Source organism: Centrocercus urophasianus, unplaced genomic scaffold (genome assembly GCF_019232065.1).
Source record: "Centrocercus urophasianus isolate 14NV4802_14NV808 unplaced genomic scaffold, USGS_Curo_1.0 seq_17, whole genome shotgun sequence".
Taxonomy (NCBI): Eukaryota; Metazoa; Chordata; class Aves; order Galliformes; family Phasianidae; genus Centrocercus; species Centrocercus urophasianus.
In genome coordinates, this window is record NW_024884722.1 from 20,077,618 (window position 1) to 20,098,105 (window position 20,488).

The following is a 20,488-nucleotide window of genomic DNA, read 5'->3' on the forward strand; positions in this document are numbered from 1 at the left end:
CCTGATCAAATTCAGCGAAGGCCTGGCAGTTGGTTACCATGGAACTGTACATCAGGAGTCGCACCTGAAAGCATCACGAGCAGCTGACAGTAGTGATCACTTCACAAGAGAAAACGTATTTGCAGCAGAGTTCCCTTTATTTCATAACATTAAAGCACACAACCATTAAATATACTTGACACTTGTATTGTGCTATCTAAAAAGCTACACTCCAATACACACACGGCACGAATCTGGTGGCATCCACTCAAAACAAAGTGGAACATCAAAACCAAAGCAAAGGTCTCACATAAAAAATAGATCTTACTCTCTGCAACTGTATTCTTAAAAAAAATGACGATGGTGAGATAAAATGGAAAGAAAGTGGATTATTGAAGCAGCAACACCTCCCCAATTTAATGCAGAATGTTATTTTTACCAGCTCATCTGCAGATGGCACAAATGAAAGCTGATTAAGGCAAACGCTTCTTAAGAAAGGCGATTTCTTGTAAACAGCAAGGAAAACATTGTGTCTTCATCAGAAGCTCTTTCTTAGGAGTGACATTTGCTCTGTCCCAGGCCCCTATGGGACCCCTGCCCCTTGCGTTTCTGCTCTGTTTCTGAAGGGACTGCATGATGCATTGTGAAATGCCAACTGGCAGCTGGCTGTGAGAAAAGCCCAGCTTTCTCTGCAGGCAGCTACAGCAGCAGAATGTGCCACCACACCACTTCCCCAATGGCCTGTCTGGCCTTCCTAATGTGCTTGGCCTCTGGGCTTTGGTATTTGGCAGTGTAGTGTTTGAGACGTTTTGTGGCTCACCTGTACCAAACAATTCACCAGCACGACAAGTCAGTTAAAAAAAAGTGAAGGTGTATTAGAAAAAAGGTACCTCATTTTAAAGCCATAATAGGAGAAACTAAGCTACGCTTTCATTTTAAGAGCTGCAGTGCACAATTGCTTTGATCCCAAACTAATCAGTATCTATTAATTAATTGGCACCTACTAGCAACATAAGTCACTAAGCAGTCATTTTTAACGTTTAAGGGGAATTTCCTCTTAGAAGTTGACCATCTTCTCATGTCCTGACTTGAAATTTTCCTGCTTTTGTAATGTATTTGACACCTTTAAAAGGCTTGTATTTTTCTCCGTACATGTCCAGGCGATTTACTTTCAGTCCTGGTAAAAGACAGAAATGAAAAAGTATGAAGTTTAAAAGCAAAATACTAGAAATGTTGCTGGTCTGTTAAGCAGTCCTTTCTCTCTGCCTTAAGTTAGGATCCATTAGCAGATGAGTTCTCTTCCTACCGCTTTCACAAGTTCATGCAGTTTGAGACAGCAGCTGGGAACCCTCTTGTTGTCCAGGCAGGGCTCCCCTGAGAGGGTAACAACTGTCTTTTGGACTCAGTGAGCCAATACCTCCTTAGAAGCTACTGAACACAAGTGTACCTTCCAATGCGTGTGCACACTGAACTTTTGTTCCTAATAACGTTAATGAAGCAAAGGACAAATTGTAGAATTGTTTTCACTCTTAATTACAACTTCAGTACTCTCTTAGAATAATTAAGGAACAACAGAAGCTATTTGTTACCTAACAGCTAACAGTTTCAGCGTGGCTCCTACTTTCCCACACATCTCCTGCCTTTGGCATCTGGCCATGCTTTGTTACATTTAAACTAGCGGATGGTGAACTTAAGAGCAGAGCATAGGATACTTTTCTCACCCAAGGGCTAATTCTTATTAACTCCAAGAGTCTGGAAGGCAAAAAAAAAAACGCAGCCTGGTAACCCACCTGGATACTGGTACCAATTCTCACCTGCTGGCTTCAGCCATGCTTCCAACCAACTGCTCTGTGAGGTCCTAATCCTGCACCACTTGCTCACAGAAGCATTCTACAGCTGAGCAACTTGCTTGAAGTGTTGGCAGAATGAGGCAGTGGTTGATTTAACTGTACTTTAGCCTTTACCATATAGATTTTGTTTTGATTTTAGTCACAAATTGTTTTGGAGACAAAAAACTAACCAGCTCCGGAAGGTAAAAGGAGGATGTTATTTATTTGAAATCAATAAAAGTTGTTGGACCACGAGAAGGCTTTAGTGGTGCAAGTCAAGAGCAGCATTCTCAGTCATTGTCCCTTCACTAAAAGGAGAAATTTGCTTTTAACACAAGTCAGCAAAGAAAAATCTACATCCCTATGTGTATTTGAGTCCTGCTTGAGCAAAGCCAACGAATCACTATTTGCTCATCAACACCTCCAGCTAAACAATTCAGTTTCCTACCCCTTATCCTGCTGCTAATTATCCATCAGTTTCCTGTAACACCCATCTACTCACCTGAAATTGCAAGCTGTTGTATCTTAAACTGGATATTTAAACTTGGATTCTCTTCAGGCTTAGGGGCTCCAGACTGCAGGTTCACTATTCCCTTCAGATTTGGCAGCTTTTGAGGGGTAATTTTGCCAACATCCCATGTTAACACCTGTCAGGTAAGAGAGAACAGTAGCAACAGACCTTGTGGATACCACCTATGAAGCCAAGGTGAAGCTTTTAGCTCGCAGGCTGGGTACTGAAGTAGCCTGGTAGAATTACCCCAGCGGCTGGGAGCTGGCATACTGCTGGTTTTGTTTTAAAAGTATCAGGTCTGTTCTTTCTAAAGCAAAATGTTTCTTTGAGAACTTTCATTTACAATTCAAACCAAATGCCAATTGAGATTTTTCAAGGGCAGCAGAAAGCTCAGAGCAGGCTGCTGGAGCCGGCAGAAGGCCTGGAGAGCTGCTTCTAGGGACTAAAAAGCCTCAGGAGCATAAGGAAATTGATGTCTTACCCCAGCTGAGAGGCAAGACAAACAAACTGGTGTTTCAGATCCGTTGTTTTCCTCCCTCTTGTCTTAAAAAAGCAGATCTTTGGGAAGACTTTTTTCTGATCTCTTGCTGCCTGTTTTGCTGACTCCCTGTTTTCAAGTCTACTGCATTTTCTCCAGCTTCTCAAAGTATGTTTTAAAGGGCACAGACTGGAGAATATACCATATCTGAAACCACCAGCAATATATTGTTGTAATAAAGAAAAAGACTAGGAAAACTGAAAGGGAAGCAAAGGAGACTAATACAACCAGAAATCATAACTGGTACATCTCTAAGACTGAAAAAGGGAATTTTAAAGAGAAGATCTGAATTATTAAATATGTTGGAAGGAAAGTTTTTTCTGCCACGTGTGGAACAGCACTGTTTCCAGCACTATGCGTTATGTAGGACTTGCTCTTATGTCTTCTAAGATAAATACACATAAAACCTTAGGACTTACCTTAGTAACTGGATCAAATGTATAGCTGCCTTGTGTAGCAGTGAGGTTCATATTAAGTACTGCTTTTGGCATGTGAACTGTCATGACAACTCCTTCTACTGTTTTCCCCATATTCTGTTTTGGTCCAATGGTAACATCAAATCTTCCCGAAGAACTGTTCTCCTTAAAACTGATCAAATGCTTCACGTACACAGGAATTGCCACCAAGCTGAAAAGAGAAGACAGCAGTTGAATGCATTCTGTTTGCTTCTCTGCCAGGGGAAACAAAGAACTTTCTCATAAATACTTCCTATGTTTCTGCTGGGTATTTAACTTAGAACCAGTTTCTTTCAAAAGTGGGAAGTGATTTCCAGCATTTCAGCATCATTGCTGAAGCCAATTTTATTAGTGGAGAATGGAAAGATGATTTTCTTCTAAATCACTTGTCTTAATCTCTATCCTTCCTTTTTTTTTTTTTTTTTTTTTTTTTTTAGTTATTAGTATTTTTTAAGGAATCTCACTAAGCCAATTCTCACAACAGGTGCCAGTCAAATCAGATTTAGGTTGCAGGTACTTGCAAGTTAGACTTCTTTGATTTTAAAAAAAATATATTAATGAATAGCAGAGACCTCTGTCTATAAACAATCTTATCCATCAAGCATCTAGCAGCAACACTGATTACCAAGACTAGCCCTGAATTAGTCCTGCATATGGTTTATCCCACTGAAGTGACTGCTGAGCTCAGCTGAAACACTGCTTTCTTCTTGCAGGGGGCACAGGGCTCCAGACTAGCCAAAACCTGGGAACGTGCTTTTTGGCAACAGTGTAAATTCCTCTTTTAACAAGGAGAAATCTGCAGCTACTCAGATGGAAAGCAGTAGACAGTGTACCTACAGAATGACCACCCTGAAAGCAAAACGTACTTCTGTGAGCTGACACGGTAGGAGATCAGTCTGAAATTCCCATCTGGAGGAATAAACGACAGCACTCTTTCAGACTCCCAGCGTTTGAATCGAATACACGGATGGAAGCTGACGTCATCCAGCAGCCTGGGGTTCTGTAAGTAGTGGCAGAGGGATGAGCAGAATGTCAGAGAAGAGCAGGGTTTGAAGCACCTCCTGAACTCTACACAGTTCCTGTTCCCTGGACTCGAAGCGGCATTCCTAGCCGCTACTGCAGCAGTTCCCCTGAGTGTGTTCTGGTGCACAAAGGCTATTCTAACTACTGAACAATGCAGCAATTTTTAAGCTATAACGCAAAACTTGGTAAGTAATTTTTCTGTGAAACGGGTGAAGTAGTTGTCATGCTCTTACACTAACTCTGTTCATGAAAGAAAAATATCCCAAGCAATTCAAATTGCCAAATGCAGTACTGAATTTACCATGAAAGAAAGAGAAAGATCTGGCATTCCTGAGAGCTTAATACACGAATCAATAACACCTTGGATTTCTGCAAAGACTGTGGAACCTGTGGGAGAAAAAAAGAAAGACACTGCACTTAACATACCATCAAGGGCCTGACAAATGTGAAGCGCAGCTAGAGGGCACAGGTGGCATTTGCACAACACTCAGGACCATGCCGGCGCAGACAGGGAAGGTCATTCCAGTTACCTGTGGTCAGGGCAGCTTGCTAAATGCATGAACCAGCGCAAACGGCGTGTGCCTGAGCACCAGTGCAAGCTGTTAGGCAGAACTCGTACTGCATGTGCTTGCACTGTGGCGAGCAATGTGCAAATAAGATTTTCAGAATATGCAAACTCCAAATCTTCCTTTCTTCCACCCCTGCCTACAGCAAAGTGACAAGTCGTGTAGACGTGCAGGGAAGCTGATGCACATGAAAACAGTAAATATCTAAGCACAATAAAGCACAGGATGTCATCATCCTTGGCTTTCCTCCTTCACACAAGACAGTACGTGCCTGTCATGATGTTAAATAGATATTATATATGTTAAATATTTAGCCAAAAGAAAACATGAAAATGAAACTACTGAGTACCTTACCCAGAAAAAAACATTCCTTAAATGCTCTAGAAGGACAAAAAGTTATCAGCAGAGCTCTGGACTAGTTAGACCTACAAGCAGAGGTTCTTTTAGAAGGTAAGTAGAAATTATGGCTCATCTTGTCAAGAGGGAGGAGAACCTGGGGGTTAATAACTGAAAAGAAGGGATCCTGTTTCCGATGAAACAATTAACCAAACCACTATCAAACAGGATAACGTCCTTATTCTTGGGGAGCCACCTTGCCTACTTCTTAGTCCTTAGTGAAGGTTAGGAAAAAAGACTCTGCATGGCAAGTCCCTCAGGGATCGCAGCAGAAAAAAGTGGCTATGGCTGCAGCAGTGGAGCCCCAGCAGGAAATTCAAAGAGTCTCGTGGATGCTGATTGGGCTTGGAATATATACAGAAATAAAAACAGAGTCCTGATTATAACTCCTCAGGAAAGGCCCTCGCACCACTCTTAGGAATCCCATTGAGCCAGGAGAGCAACAGAGCCCTTATGGTGCTCTGAGTGTGACTGCCACCCTCTTTTAGTGTCAGAACAGCAGGAATAAGAGCTGCACAACAGGTATTTATGACTATCCAGTACAACAGTGTTTGTCAAAGTGGCATACGGAAACACTTTCCACATATGTTAAAAAAATAGAAAGGAGTATTATTATGCTTCCTTATGTTTTTCCAAGAAAAGCAATTCTGTGCAGGAATTCTGCAACAAGTTTTGACTCAGAGGAAAGCTGATGATTTCTTTTGTCTTGTTCACTTGAGGGCTTATAAGCAATGGGATAGATTATGGGTAAGCACAATGTGAGATAATTTTGCCATCACATTTAAAACTTTTAAGAATTTTTTTTCATTTGTATCTCAAAAGAATCAACATGCAACCAGAAAATATCTAATTATTGAATATTTATTGTAGACGTATGGTGTGCTCTTTAAGCATCTTAGAGCTTATTGCCATAAACTGAAGGATACACCTGGGCATGTTATTCGAACTTGGTTGTATGCTTCTACTTTAGACACAGATCCATGCATAAAAAACACAGATGCAAAAAACCAGCTGCACTGTATTCTCCCTAAAATCAGTGTCTAACTGCAGACACATTCAACAAACAAAAACCAAGGAGTTTGCAAGGCATCTTACCTGATTTGTCTATAATCGCATCAATTTCTTCAATGACATCAAAGTAGGCTTCATTGTTTGTGTATTTTACGCCCGCTCTGCGCCAAGGAATGTTGGACAGCTGTCCGGTGGGAAGGGTGTCACCCACATTACTGCTGCCTTAAGAATGGAAAGGAACTCAACATCAGTGATTAATTACAAGAGGAATGTTGTAACAGCTGCAATCAAGAAACAAAACAGGATTTGACCCCTAGAACTGCAAACTAAACCCCAACCACTGCAATTTCATTTGTTGGGTGACGTGAATGAACTTTAAGGATGTATCCAGCCTTATTACAGCTTTCAGATTTTATACTTTGCACAGCAAAATACAAAGCTCTAGTCAGCTGCATGTTGGAGTAGGAGGAGATGTGGGCCTACATCCCCCAGAGGATTTCATCACTGCAGCTGAAGATATTACAGCACATTTTCCTTGTCTTCCTGCAGTGCTAGCAGGCTGCCTTTGGGACCTATTTCATGGTAAGAGCTCTTACAAAGAAAGACCTGAAAGAAGATTTAAGGAGGGCTCCCACCCCTTGCATTTGTTACACCAAGGTTCTTGCTTTTGGTGCCCTCCTAAGCTAGCCAGCAGTGACGTGACTGCCACGTCTAGGCCTGACCACGCACCACATCAACCCAAACCCTGTCCTGGTCTTTTTGGCTTGACCTGCCCAGTCATCACAGAGCTGCAGTGGGCCGCGTTATCTCCTGCTCACATCTGACCCCGCCTTGTTGGCTCACATTCCTGCCACCTCATCAGGGAGGCCTCTGCCCCTGCCTGCCTTGCTGTTACCCTCAGCTCCCATCTCCTACTGCCGCTCAGTGGGAGAAAAGGGCATCCCGAGCAATTTGGTTATAAAGTAACCAGTACCATCATTTAAAAATCAACGCAAAATAAAAACAGTAAAATATAAACTTAATGAGACTTTATAAAAAACATTAAACCACTTGTGCTGTCTACCCCCAAGCCAGCTGCCCTGAGCACTGCCTTTGTGGCCTTACAGCCCACCTACTGCCTGTTTCCAGCACAACATACAGGCAACCATCTCACGTGTCTCTGGCCCAGGGTGACACTCCACAGCTCACCTCCCCTGCACCCGCTTGCCAGCCCAGCAGATTCCACCAGCTCAGCTGACAGACACGTGGCTCTGTCAGAGTGAGATGTCTGCATTTACAACAGCCTGAAACCAGCACTTAGCTTGATGGATGCTGACGGTGGCAGGGCGAGGCTGAGGACAGGCTATTTGCTTCTCTTCGTGCTGTCTGTCCCCAGGCACCAAAGATTTATTAGATATCTGTTAAACAGCTCTGTAGAGGAATTTCTTATAGTACAAAACCTTCTCCAGTGCCCTTCAGTTATTCAAGGCTTGGGCTAGCTCTGTGCCTCTCCCGGAGCACCTGTTCCCAGTATGTGCTGTCCCAGCTGGGAATGGCTGTTGCCGAGGGACTCCAGCAGCTGGGGCTGGATCAGGCAGTGCCATTCTGGGAATACCAAAGGGGCCATACATAAATGGCACATAAAGAAGGAATTGCTTTTATTCAACCAACCTCTAATAACTGTGGCCTCACCTTCCAGATTCATGCCGATACAAGACTCTGCAGCCATGAGGTGCGATGGGGCTTTGTTTTTAAGCAGTTACCTCTGAAAATTATTTAGTTTCATACCTGTGATGGAGTTGACAACGGAACGCAGAATTGTGGGAGGCTTGATCAGCTCCTTCAGTATGTTGGATTCTGTTGCCAGTGGAAAGCCGTTGTCTAACATTTCTTCCAGCAGCTCGTACACAATGACCACATTGTCCTTAATCGCAGTCTCAGAACATTCGCCGAAGTAATCCTAAACAAACCAGAGATTAAAAGAGGGAGGATTTTTATTCCTGTTAAAATGCTCTGTAATTTTCTTTTTGCTTACTCTCTAGTATCTCAAAGAACTTTAGTGCTTAAACTGACACACTACTTCTATTCTTTGACTGCATCATTAAGGACACGTAGCATCTAGAGCTAACAGTGAAATTATGTAAGCTGGTTTTCTATGTATACATCTCCCAAGGGTTCTTCCACTTGTGAACATGAAACATATTTTTGGTTAGAACACCAATGCAGAATATAGAAGCTATCTTTCAGCAGTGCTCACTCTTCACCAGAGGTTCCTTTATTTACAGCATCTATCAATCAGGCTGCAAGCTGACTCCCAAGTCACATCTCATGGCTCGCACTGACTTCTCCATGACTGCATGATCATTCTAGTTTATTTACGTAACTGGAAAAGTACTCAAAGCTTGCAGAAAAAAAACAAGCTGGAATTTGGGTTTTAGTGCTCATGTGCTGGTATCTGTAAGTCAAATGAATACACAAAATAATCCTCCTTTTCTTTTGTACAAGCACTTAAACTGCAAAGGGAAAAGTCATGGACAAGATGATTTATTGCCTTTCTACAGAAGAAGTTTATACCAGAATTCCTTTGTAATTATTTCAGTTTTAATATTAACGGCGACAGACCTGAAAAGTATCTGCTACTCGGTGCAGAAATTCAATTACGAAGAGCGGTGGCACTTCTGTCTGTATGACAGACACAAAGAAGATTTTATCGCGATAGATGCTGATGAGGTAGTGATGTGGCGTGGAGATGACAGGAGGCACGTTCTCGACATCGACTGCTTTCTCCTGAGCTTCGAAGAAATAATCACACACAGACTGGCTCACAACGCTCTTCCAGTGCTTCTCCAGGAATATATCACCAGAACAGTTTATAAGAAACAGGCTGTGGATCATTTTCTGTTGGAAACATTCAAAGAAGTTAAAATAAGCAAAAGGATGGGACGATTGACACTATATCTTCTCCCACATTCCCTTCCTTATTATGGTTATTGTTTACTAACATGCACTGTGAGTTTAAGGAAAAGATACTGCTTAGCTGCTCTTTTTTTTTTTAAATTACATTTTCTTTATTGAAAGAAAGGCTCTGCCACAAAACAATTAATGGTGCCTTAAGATGCCAAAATACATCACAGTGTAAGCAAGAAGTCAGTACCCTTACTTTCTACTCCCATCGCTATTTGGCATTTGCAATGTATATCTTGAAGAAATGCTGACTCTCCTCAGCCAGCACGGCAACATACCAGGATAACTGTACGATTTTCCACTTTTTCTTGTAGCAGAGGATTTTGCATTACATTTACATGTGTAATTGAGCATTGTGGTATCTTATGGAGAAATCTTATTACCTTGTCAGCTTTCAGCTACTGAACTAGGGAAGTGTTTTTTATTTGCTAGCTGCTCAGTCTTTTGCTGCACTTGGATAAAGGACTGGAGTTCTTCGAACAACACAAAAGCAGATGTTTGCTCCACCTAATAGAAGTGCCTCAGATGTGCTCGATACACATGGAAGAAAAGCTTCTAAAATAGTTTTATAATTGAAAACCAACTCACTCATGAATCAAGGGGAGTATTAGCTGCAGTTACTCAATGTAATTTTTTTCTTGGATCTTTCCAGATTTACAAATAACATACCCCAGCCACTGATCCTTCACTTTATTCACAGGAAAAGCAGCTTATCTTTTTCTGAAAAGCAATTACAGAATCACAGAATCACAGGGTTGGAAGGGACCTCAAGGATCATGAATCTCCAACCCCCCTGCCATAGGCAGGGCCACCAACCTCCACATTTAATACCAGACCAGGCTGTCCAGGGCCCCATCCAGTCTGGCCTTGAACATCTCCAGGGACATTCCCAGTGCATTACTCAACATTCAGTGAGATAGTAAGTGAATTAAGTTGCTGATTCAAATTAAGTGAATTGACTCTTTTCTCCACATCTGCAGAAGAGCCAAACGCTATTGGACTTCAGCTTAGCTGCTCAGCCTTTCCAACAGGCAGCTGCAATGCTTCGGCTGACCTGCAGCACAGCCGTACTCTGACAAAAGCAAGTCTGAGTTTAAAAGTGGGCTTAGAAAACAAACACCTTTTAAGCCAAGCATAGTGTCCTCAAGCTGAAGTTAATCTGGCATTTACATCATGCATAAACTCATTCTGTAGCTGAAGAAGCTGCCAGTGGTTCCTCATTCCTGCTGCCTTTCAAATACTGATATCGGAACATTTGTGGCTTTGCCATGACAGCAGGTCTTTGTGCTCACTGGGACCTTGCCAAATCTCTGCCAATTCCCAACCAAAGCATGCTGTCCTTAGTGATAGGCATGAAAAGACCCATGGTCAATATGTGGACAAAAAGAGCCAATGAAGCCAATGTGGCACGTAAGGGGAAGTTATTTTGGAATTGTTAATGGCCAGTTTGCTCAAGAGTGAGAAAGAAAATAAAGCTACAAATTGACACTATTGCACGTGTAGCGGAAATGCTGAATCATGGCCTGAAGCAGTGATTGAGCACCTGGTGGAAGGCAGGGCCAACCCAGGGGAGCTCAGGTACATGCAATGCTCCTGAGTGACTGGAAGGGGTGGAGCCAGGATTGACCCCTTACAGACCTCATGTAAGGGTTGGCAGTGAAGGTGAGGGGATTTCTCTGGAGGTCTCTGCATACCTGTGGTCTTTTGAAGGTAAGCAGCTTTTTTTCCTTTATTTCTGTGCCCACAGCTGTAGTGTTTGAGCAAGTCCTCACTTGCTGTAGCCTAGCACCTTGCTGCCCTGCTGTTATTGCTGCACTTTCCATCACGTTACAGCATGCTTCTATGATACCCATCCTTGAACCAAATCAATCTCTGAGTTAGTTAAAAAAAAAAATCAGACAATTTTAACATCGCGAGAACAGCATTCTTATTAAGGAACCTCAGTACAGTTGTTCAAATCCAGTTTAACTAAGCATGTTCTGATTTTAGCCAGTGCTGAATGCTAAAACCCTCTAAAATCTCCTGGATGGCCATAGAGCAGCATTGAGTATAATCAACCACTGAATGTCAGTATTGTTCCACACCAAGGCGGCCCAAACATATGATCAGCTGCAAGGCTTAGAATAGTTCTCTGCACATTTTAATGTGGACACCATAGCACTGATGTTAACAGCTCCAGGCCCTAACTCCTAGGCACTGCATACTAAGCTGTTAGAGCAGTTTCAGCACATGCATGTGCCCAGGGCCCACAGCAGAAGAGCTGTGCTGGGTGATGGCTGCTGCACCCGATGCTGACAGTATATCAGAACTGCATTACACAGTGGTTCTAAGCCCCAGCAGTGCTCCTGCTGTACAGCTTCATAGCAATTCTACTGAGCATAAGCTGCTGTATTTGTGACTCTGTTGTTTGAGCTAGCACAGCTGTGCAGCATGCCAACACTGGTTACTTACATACAGCCACGTTGCTCTATGCTGGTCCCGTATCCAGCCTCTGTTAGCAATGCTGGGGCTTTTGCAATGCATTTCACCTACAGCACAACACCATGTCATCATACGCAGTTGAGAGGGGGCCTACACAGCTTGAAGGGGTGGCAGTGCTGGACTTGCCCCTACTTACTCATGCTCATGCACCAACTGTGTTCCTAAGTATGCGTGTCCCTGAGGAGAACGGGAACAGCAAACTGAGCAGTCAAGTCCTACCTAACTGCATTCCCTATCTTCAACCATTTTTGCAGGATTTCCCATGACACACAATTATTTTGCTTCTAGCAGAAGTTCCCTTCATTCCCCTCACATGCTTCTTTCTTCCTTTGCAGGTTTTAGCAGTAGAGCAGCACGTGAATAAGAAAAATAATTCAAAGTGCTCTGGGAAAACGGCAGCTGTATCCTTACAGCTCGTGTCTCCTGCCTGTAGGTCCCAGCAGCCATGGCACGAGGCAGTCCCATCTGCAGTGAGCAGCTCTGTTCAGATGCTTCCTTCTGTCAGTGCTGAGCACAACAAAGCCCTTACAGCAGTGCAGGACCAGAGACATTTCATTTATCCCATGTGCTGTCAAACTGCTGGCACCAGCTGGGTAAAGACAGAGCTGATGCTGGATGTCATAGAAGTGGTGTTACTACAAAAATATCTTATGGGAGCTAATATTTAACAGGAATTACTTACAGTGCTCCCAGTACCAAAGATTTCCTAAACAATCTTTTTTTGTGTGCCAGATTTCATTTAAGATATGCAGACAATGAGGTTTTCTCATTACTTTACTTTCTTCTTCTATCTCACAAGAATTTTAGATTTGCAAAGAGGAAAAGGTGAAAAATGCTGACTGTAAGAAATTCCTCTGGTAACATTAAGATTCTGCACGCCAACAGGTCAGGTAAGTAGCAGCTCAGCAGCAGAGCACATGAAGAGCTGGGACATTCCAAGGGTAAAGATCTTGAATCAAAAAAGCCACCAGTTTAAAAGACAGCAGCCAAAGCACACCACCACCACCTGAGAACCAGGAGAGTGTGTGCAAACGCCATTTTGAGAGGGCAGCACACGAATGCTCTGTGCAAAATACTAAAGATGTCCTTCTAGGAACATTTCAACAGGACACGTCTCCCATCTTTCTGCTTTTAGGCTGACCTAAGAAGCAGTCTGAAGGATTTTGCGGATTATTTGCATCTTCAGCTCAAAGTGAGCCACTCAAGATCATTTTTAATAGGCTCACTGCCTTAGATACTGCTTGACTGCAGGGGATTGTACAGGTACTGCAGCAACAAGCAGCCCAGTGGTTTGTTCTGGTCAACTTCCCACCCTTGTTAGGAGCTCAGACATACAAAATTCCCTGTGGCTCTAGATAGTCATTTCCACTTCCACAGGAACTGAAGTCCTCAAAGAACAGCTAAATATTTTAACTTGGGCATCTTCAAACATGCTATTTCCATCCCTGTATCTTTTGACTAAGTCTGGATTTTGCTATTTCACTTTTTTTTTTCCATCTCTTGGCTGAGAAACATCTGGGCTCACAGGACAAAAGCAGAGCTCACTGGTGAGACTGGCCATGGGAGCAAAGTGACTGCACAAGCGTGTCCTTAGTTACAACTAAATACCCTAAAATGTGACTACTACAAAAATACTGCTGCCAGCTGCTTTTCCCTAACACTTAGCTGAGTTACAGTCAAAGCTCTGAAAGCCAGGAGTGAGGAATTTATCACTGACCTCTGCAATGCCCTTCAAAGCATTCTTCACAGGGCTCCATGTGGGATGTGAGCAGTGTGCTCAGACCCACGCTCCTGCACCTGGCTGGGCTGCTCAGAAGGCCACAGGGTCAGTGGCAGTGGGCTGGCTGAGCATCTGCTGTGGGTTGGTAGAAACAGACTTCTTGTGATAAGCCATTAAAAGCATGGAAAGTAATCAAATGCTCAGAGAAATGTGGAGAAACAAATAAGCTCAGATAGGTGGCTCCATTTCTATTTTGAAGTTCACATTTTTGTCACGACCACCCTGCGCGCAGTTCTGCTAGCTTTTTCCAATACGTTCAGGATGTGCCTTAAGTGGACAACCTTCACAGACTCACTGGCTCTTAAAATGGTAAACTAATGAAGAGAAGTTCTATCAGACACTTCAGTGACATTTCCAAGACAGTCAGGGTGATGGATTTGAACACACAGCTTGCTGGGCTAATCCTGATACAATGTTAGCAGTTGTGAGTCTCAGATATCACCAAAATATGTCATTTGGGGGATTTCTGGAAGGCTCCTATCATCATTAATGTATGTTACTGCTGCTGCAGAAGTTGTCGTTAATCTTTCTTGTTTACAAGATGCCCACAGCTTAAAGCATCCCTACATTAGGGTAAAAATGTATTCACAGCCCTTCTTAGGAACTGCCCAGTCTATCCGTAACAGGCAAAGCTCCCAGAACCAAACCAACTGTAACTAACAGCATCAAGTGCTGATGTCTGCGTAACAACCACTCAGATAAATACTCTATGAGCCAAATCATCCCCATTAAAGACTAAATGCTTCACTTCCCAATTTTTTAGTGTACACATATTTATCTTCACTTTCATTTAAAACATTGTTAGTAACTTTCCAGAACAGTTTGTGAAAGGAAGTGGTCCTCTGAGAATACTCTGAAGCTGTCCTAAATCAGGGTTTGGTATCCATTACAGCCTTTCAACTTCCTCTGTGGTTATACAGATAAAATCACAGCCTACAAAATAATCTGTATAACATTTCATCTGCAGACTGAGCAGCTCTCCCATAAAATATTTGCATGGTGCCTCTGTTTAATTTAGAATAAGTCATGTAAGTGCTGGCAAGATTGCTCCATCTCTTGCCAACAAAACAATTTTAGATGCTGAATAATCAAACAGTGTTCGATATTGCTTAACTGCAGTTCCCTCTGGGATATGCAAGAATGGAAAGTTTCACTGTAAAAGCCAAAATCCAATAGAATTGCTCAAAAAAAATAATAAATAGAAATGAATTATTAGAACTACATTTTTCACATGGAAGTGGAGCATTTCCAATACAATTTACAAGCAAATCGGTGGATTCATGACAACTAATGGGCCATTTAAGAATTCAACTCCCTGAAAGCAGCACTGAATAAAGAGATAGAAAGGACCAAACTGACGAAAAGGAGTTCAGCTCAGATCGACAGATCTTGGGATATTTTCTGCCTTTCTCCCCAGCTCCCCGTAGCTCTGGCAGGAGTGATGGTGCTACAGCTTCCTAGCACTCTTCTCCTAGGCTCGATTTTAAGAGACAACCGATGTTCACTGAAGGACATGCACAGCACTGCGCGCTGCTGGGACACAGAGCCTGCAGGTACTGCTGGAACCTGCTGCAAACAAATGATGGCTCTCGCTAACGCGTGCGCCCTGCCAACCAGTCCAGAGCACAAAGTGCAGAAAGAAGGACATCACCACCTTCTTCGATGAGAAAAAAACAGAGTCACACTCTTTCATTCTGGAAGAACTAAGTCAGCTGAAAAGTAAATAAGGAACTCTACACTGCAGAAAGATTTAACCTGGTTTCCTCTCACTTACCATGTATAACGTACAGCTGCTACTTGTCACTACTGTTCAGATCTTTCTGACTCAAGAACTCCATTTCTCTTTCAGAAATTCCCATGACAAGATTTCTGTTTAAGATCACTCAATGCAGAATTGCTTGCAAGGAGAACTTTGTTTGAAAGAGTAACTGAGAATGAATTGGTATGTAACTGCTTTGCACAATAGGAAACATCATTTCTGGAGAAGGACAGCAAATCAACACTGCAGGATGTGGAGGGGTCTTAATGTTTGATTTGCTGTCTGTGAAGAATTTTCAGTTATGCGACAAGGGCAGGAAAGGCCCTTCTTGTCCCATTTTCTCCCAGAGCTTTTTGTTTGTTTGTCTGCTTTGAGTTAGATGGCCCTCGCAGTATGAGGGCTCAAACCTTATGCATTTACAGGCATACACCACTCAGGCACAGTTTTTGTGCATTTGCTTATTTCTCTTTTGCTTTAACATAAGAAGCCACGTACAATTCGAACCTGCACGCATCGCTCAGCACGACGACAGGACGCTAAGCGCATGGCTGCTTCAAAGTACGTTAGCGCTGAAACAAAACCAAAGAAGCCGCAGCCCGCACCCGGCTGTCAGACACGCGCACAGGGAGATCTGCGGAGCGCTTGCTGATGCAGGCGCTTCCCGAAAGAAGGAACAGAAAGCGGAACGAGTTCCCGCACACGCCGCGCTCCTCCCGCGCTGCACACAGCCCCGCGGGCCGCTCCCTCCGCCCGTGCTGACGCCGCTCAGGCCCTCGCCCGCCCCGCGCCACCGCCCGGCTCCGTGCGGAGCGGGCACAGTGGCTCACCCGGCCGCAAGGAGCCAACGGCCCGGCCCCGCTTCCCTCGAGCACGACCCACGCCGCCCGCCCGCGCCCCGCTGCCGACCCGGCCCGGCCACACGTACCTCCCCCGGCGCGGCGCGTCCCGCTCCCGGGGCAGCGGCCAAGATGGCGGCGAGGCCCGGCGGCGCGCGGGGCCGCCCCCCGGCGGAGGCGCGGGCGGCCGGGTCGCTGCCTGCACCGAGCGGCGAATAACGGGTGCGGCGGCGGCCCGCCCCGGCCTCCACCGCCCCGTTCCCTCCGCGGCTCCGCGGGACCGCCGGCCTCGCGCCGCCCGCCGGCGGCTCCCGGCCTCGAGGGCAGGCGGGGGACGGGAGCCGCTCGCGGGCGCTCGGAGGACGCGGCCAGGAGGGGCGGTGTCGCCCCGGGACGGGGCCGGGCGGAGGCGGCGCGGCGCTGTCCCGTCAGGCGCCCTCGGGGCCGTTCGCTCCCCGCCTCCCGGTGGCGGTGCCGCGCCAAGCGGGGCGGGCCTAGCCGAGCCGAGCCGAGCCGAGCGCGCCGCACGCTGCCCAGCGCGAAGATGGCAGCGGGGGAGCCTCAAGCCAAGAAGCTGAAGCTGGAGCCGAAGCAGCTGAGGTAACGCGCTGTGGCGACGGACTGCGCCTCACGGAGGAGCGCGGAGCGGCGCTGGGCTGCCGCTGGGTTGGAGACACGTGCGGGGCGCCGGGCCTGGCCCGGCACGTGCAGCGGGCTGCGCGCCGTGCCGCGGCTCATCGGGTCCCCTCGCGGCTCTCCGTCGCGCTCCGTTCCCGTGCGGGCGGCTGACGGCGGCGGATCCGCGCGCGGCTCCCACTGGCGGAGGCGGGCCGGGCCGGGTGGTGCGGCTGTTGCCGGGCGCCGAGGTGCGGCGTGAGGAGCACGGGGCCGGGACTGCGGCGCGGCCGCGGCTGTCTCCGCTTGTGCTCCCTCGGACGGGGACTCCGGTTGTCCAGCGGTCCCCGCGCACAGACAGGTATTTGTCGGGACATCGAGATCCTGTGGAAGTATTCCATTTGAGATAATGTGGGACGAGGTTTCGGTGCCGCTTGCTGTGCTTGCTGACTCCCTTTGGGTGACGGCGTGCACGGAGGCGACCCGTTCGGTTTTAATGTCATAGAAGAAATATGAAAGGGTTCTCAGTGAAGGAGTGCGATCAGAGAGCTGCGGCGGGGCTTTGTCGGTGCCATTCCGGGTGCGTTTTCCCGGGATTATCGGGACGCGAATAGAATTGTCTGATACCTGATCCCCTTCCAAGTGCTCAGGTTATGAAGATTAATGACGGGAGGCCCAAAATGCCAACATCACCCCAGCGGTAACTAGTGACCCGCTCAGATATAGCGTAAAGCAATGGGCTCGAGAGCTGAAGCGAGCGTAACCCTTGTCTGTGCAGACACCCGTACCGAGGGAGCTGACCGTACTCACATTGCCCGAGTCAGGGCACTTTTCTGGCGGTAGGGTGGCTTGTCAAGTCTAACAATAGTTAGCAAGCACAGCTGCAAGTAATGGAAAGGGAAAAAGGTAACTGTGCTCTGAAAGTAAATAAATGGCATACAGCAGTGTAAATTGTGAGTAAAGAGCACCAGCCATTTCCATGACCTTAAAGTGAGGAGGGACAAAGAATTGGAACTGAGTATGTTTCTGTTTATAAAGCTTACTGGGGGAAACCGCTCTGTAACAGCTCGATGCCTAAACATAAAAAGCAAAATAAACAAAAAAAACCCTCGTTATTGAGATACTGAATTAGAAGCGGGAAGGATGTTTGCGGTGGCATGGGAGGCCATGGTGGCATGCTCTTGCAACAACCGATAAAACCAAGAATAATAATTTTGTATGCTACACAATGGTTAAAATGTAAAAAATAACATTGTTAAATCTTGCGTACTCTGATTGCGGTGAAGTTTATTTCAACAAAGGCTCCAGTCTTGTGCCGTAGGCAGAAAAATGCCATATACAGCTGATGATGGAACCAAGTCAGCGTGCTGTAGGCCCTGATTGGATGTGTGAGGTGGAGAAGGGCACTGGGCTGGCTCTGGCAGACCTCTGTGCTCCCTTGGATGTGGCTGCGGGATGTGCTGAAGCATGCTGCTGTGGGACCTTGTCCCAGGCTGAGTGGCAGAGATTCCTTGCCTTACTGTGTTTGTTATAAGGATGAGTTGTTCATGCACACGCTGGTATGTGAGCATCACTGAGAATTTTGGAGGATGACGGCTTTCTATTTGTTATGTGAAGAATTAGAAGAGAACTGATTGCTCTTGACATCTATGTTTTACTCTTCAATCTCTTTCAGAAGACCATGCATAATGAACTGTGCAGGGATGGTCTCGCACCCTACTCATTCTACCATACAATATGAACGTGTATCTTTCTACCGCAAAAACTGTTTTAATATCGAGAAATGGCATTAAAAAGTTAAATTTCACTCCGTAATATCACCAGCACCTTGTCAGCAATAATAGACATGTTCCTCCCTTATGTTTTTAATTTGTTATTTTCCGTCCTCAAATGGTACCAGGGAGGTTTCATAGATGAATCTTTTTAGTTCCTTTTCATCCTTTCAGGCAAAGTAGAACAGAAGTGGCTCCCTCAGAGCGTAGGCCAAGCTGACCTGGTTCAGTGGAAATTCTTTGAAGGCAATGGAGGGTTGTTGGCATTGCCACCCAACAAGCAGAACACAAAGCTCGAGGCCCAAAGTGGCATTCCCAGCACAGTAATGCATCGTGCTGACATGACATCGTGCTGGGTGGCAGGTTTTGTATTGTCTTCGTTGACGGTGCAAATCCCCACTAAAACCAACGGGATTTAGGCAAGGCCGTGAATGCCTGTTATGTGTTTCAGACTTCAGACCACATCTCTGCTGTGCAAAGTAAAATATCACTGTGTGTAAACTGTGCCATTTGAACAGAAAGTGCGCTTGCAAAGCTGCAAACAGTTTGTTGTTGAGCAGTGGTATCAACTTACTAGAAACGTCACGAGGGATTAATATAAAGAAGTATTAAACAGGATTTGTGCCCTTTTATATTTGGTTTGGTTGTATCTTGGAGGCCTGTGGAAACTGCAGCCAAGCTTCTGTTAATGTCACGCTCGTGAAAGAATGTGAACGTTCTCTGTAGATTTGTTTGAGCTTTTGTGTGTATTTCTATGTAGAAATGTGCATGTCTGCAGAAGAAAAAATGAACCAGCTTGTGAAACCCTCCAAGGTAATGTGCCCTCTGTTACGTGATGGCCCCTTGGCAGTTCTGCAGCTGCTGTATTGATTGAATAGTTACCATGTAGCTGGCTGTTGGAACAAATCGATCTGCATGAAGACAGCGTAAGCACTGAATTTGACAATTCTGACTGCAAGTACAAAGTACAATATTCCTCTTCTTCTCTTACTACTAGACAGAATTGCTTTTCAGAGTAGATTATCAAACACTCTGTGCTGTTTTCAAAAGCAGTCACTTTGTCACTACCATTCTGCTGGATTTTAGACAGCTTGATACTGGTGACTGTAAAAAATGTTGCTAATTACATGCATTTTTAATTTCCATAATAAGCTAGGTTTTAATTTAACTTGCTCTTTCATTAGCTTTCTAAAAATGAAAGCAGCTTCTGAATATTTTGAATTAGCTGTGACAAAGCTTTCAGTTAAGATTTAGTAAACCATTTTTCTTTCTAATCAGCTCTACCTTTATTTTTTTTTCCACCACGTTTTCCATTGCTGTTCTTTTCAGTTTCTGTCTTTGTTGTTTGTACTTCCCTCACTTTGCAGTTGCCCACATCTGCAAACACAGGTAACTTTCCCTATGTCAGTACTCCTGATAGCCTCTCAGTACAAAGAGAGATATGACTTAACACCTTATTGCATTTGCCCCCAAGATAATAAAATCATAAGACTTCTTTTTTTTCCACATGGATACTTAGTCACCTTTAGAAAGCAAACATTTTTGAAAGATGCTAGCAACATACTTCTCTAATTTTGTCAACTGTCAAAGTTGTGCTGGTAGGAATACACCCAGAAGCGGAATGCCCCGCAGCGGCTGGTGTAACAGTTGAGGCACTTGTTTCCATTGTTTGGATCTATAACTCAAATTGCTAGTTAGATTAATGCCTGTCCTTGTTGATGTAATCATGCAAGATTTATCAAAACAGTGTCACTGGATACAGTTTCTACACTTCTGCATTCTTAATTCTTTCCGTTAAAGAAATTTCACACTTTATTGAGAAAGAGCGAAGCTTGAGGAAGGAGGAGGCTGTGGGAAGGCTACTTGTGCCAGGAACCACCAGCATGGCAGGCGTCTCCTCCCTTCTCAGACGTTACCTGCAGCCCCTCTGACAATACAGCTGTACTGCCCCAATATCCTCCAAAAACATACACCTCTGACTTGGGTATTGTTTT

The 20,488-nt window shown here is 45.0% G+C and overlaps 2 protein-coding genes across 2 annotated transcripts in view; one reads left to right on the forward strand and one right to left on the reverse strand.

Annotated features, from left to right (window-relative positions):
• Positions 1-118: 118 nt before the first annotated feature.
• Positions 119-16,252, reverse strand: AP3M1 (adaptor related protein complex 3 subunit mu 1). Its single transcript, XM_042818269.1, has 9 exons — positions 16,197-16,252; positions 8,910-9,185; positions 8,076-8,247; positions 6,393-6,530; positions 4,637-4,722; positions 4,179-4,312; positions 3,277-3,484; positions 2,311-2,455; positions 119-1,156 (listed from the first exon to the last, which is right to left on the reverse strand). The coding sequence occupies exons 2-9, from the start codon at positions 9,180-9,182 to the stop codon at positions 1,056-1,058; spliced, it is 1,257 nt and encodes a 418-aa protein (XP_042674203.1). The 5' UTR covers positions 9,183-9,185; positions 16,197-16,252; the 3' UTR covers positions 119-1,055.
• Positions 16,253-16,598: 346 nt separating this feature from the next.
• The window catches only part of ADK (adenosine kinase), a 267,965-nt gene continuing 264,075 nt past the window's right edge, over positions 16,599-20,488 (forward strand). Inside the window, exon 1 of the mRNA XM_042817993.1 lies at positions 16,599-16,707. Coding sequence (XP_042673927.1) covers positions 16,652-16,707 — 56 coding nt within the window. The 5' untranslated portion in view covers positions 16,599-16,651. The remainder of the gene's footprint in view (positions 16,708-20,488) is intronic.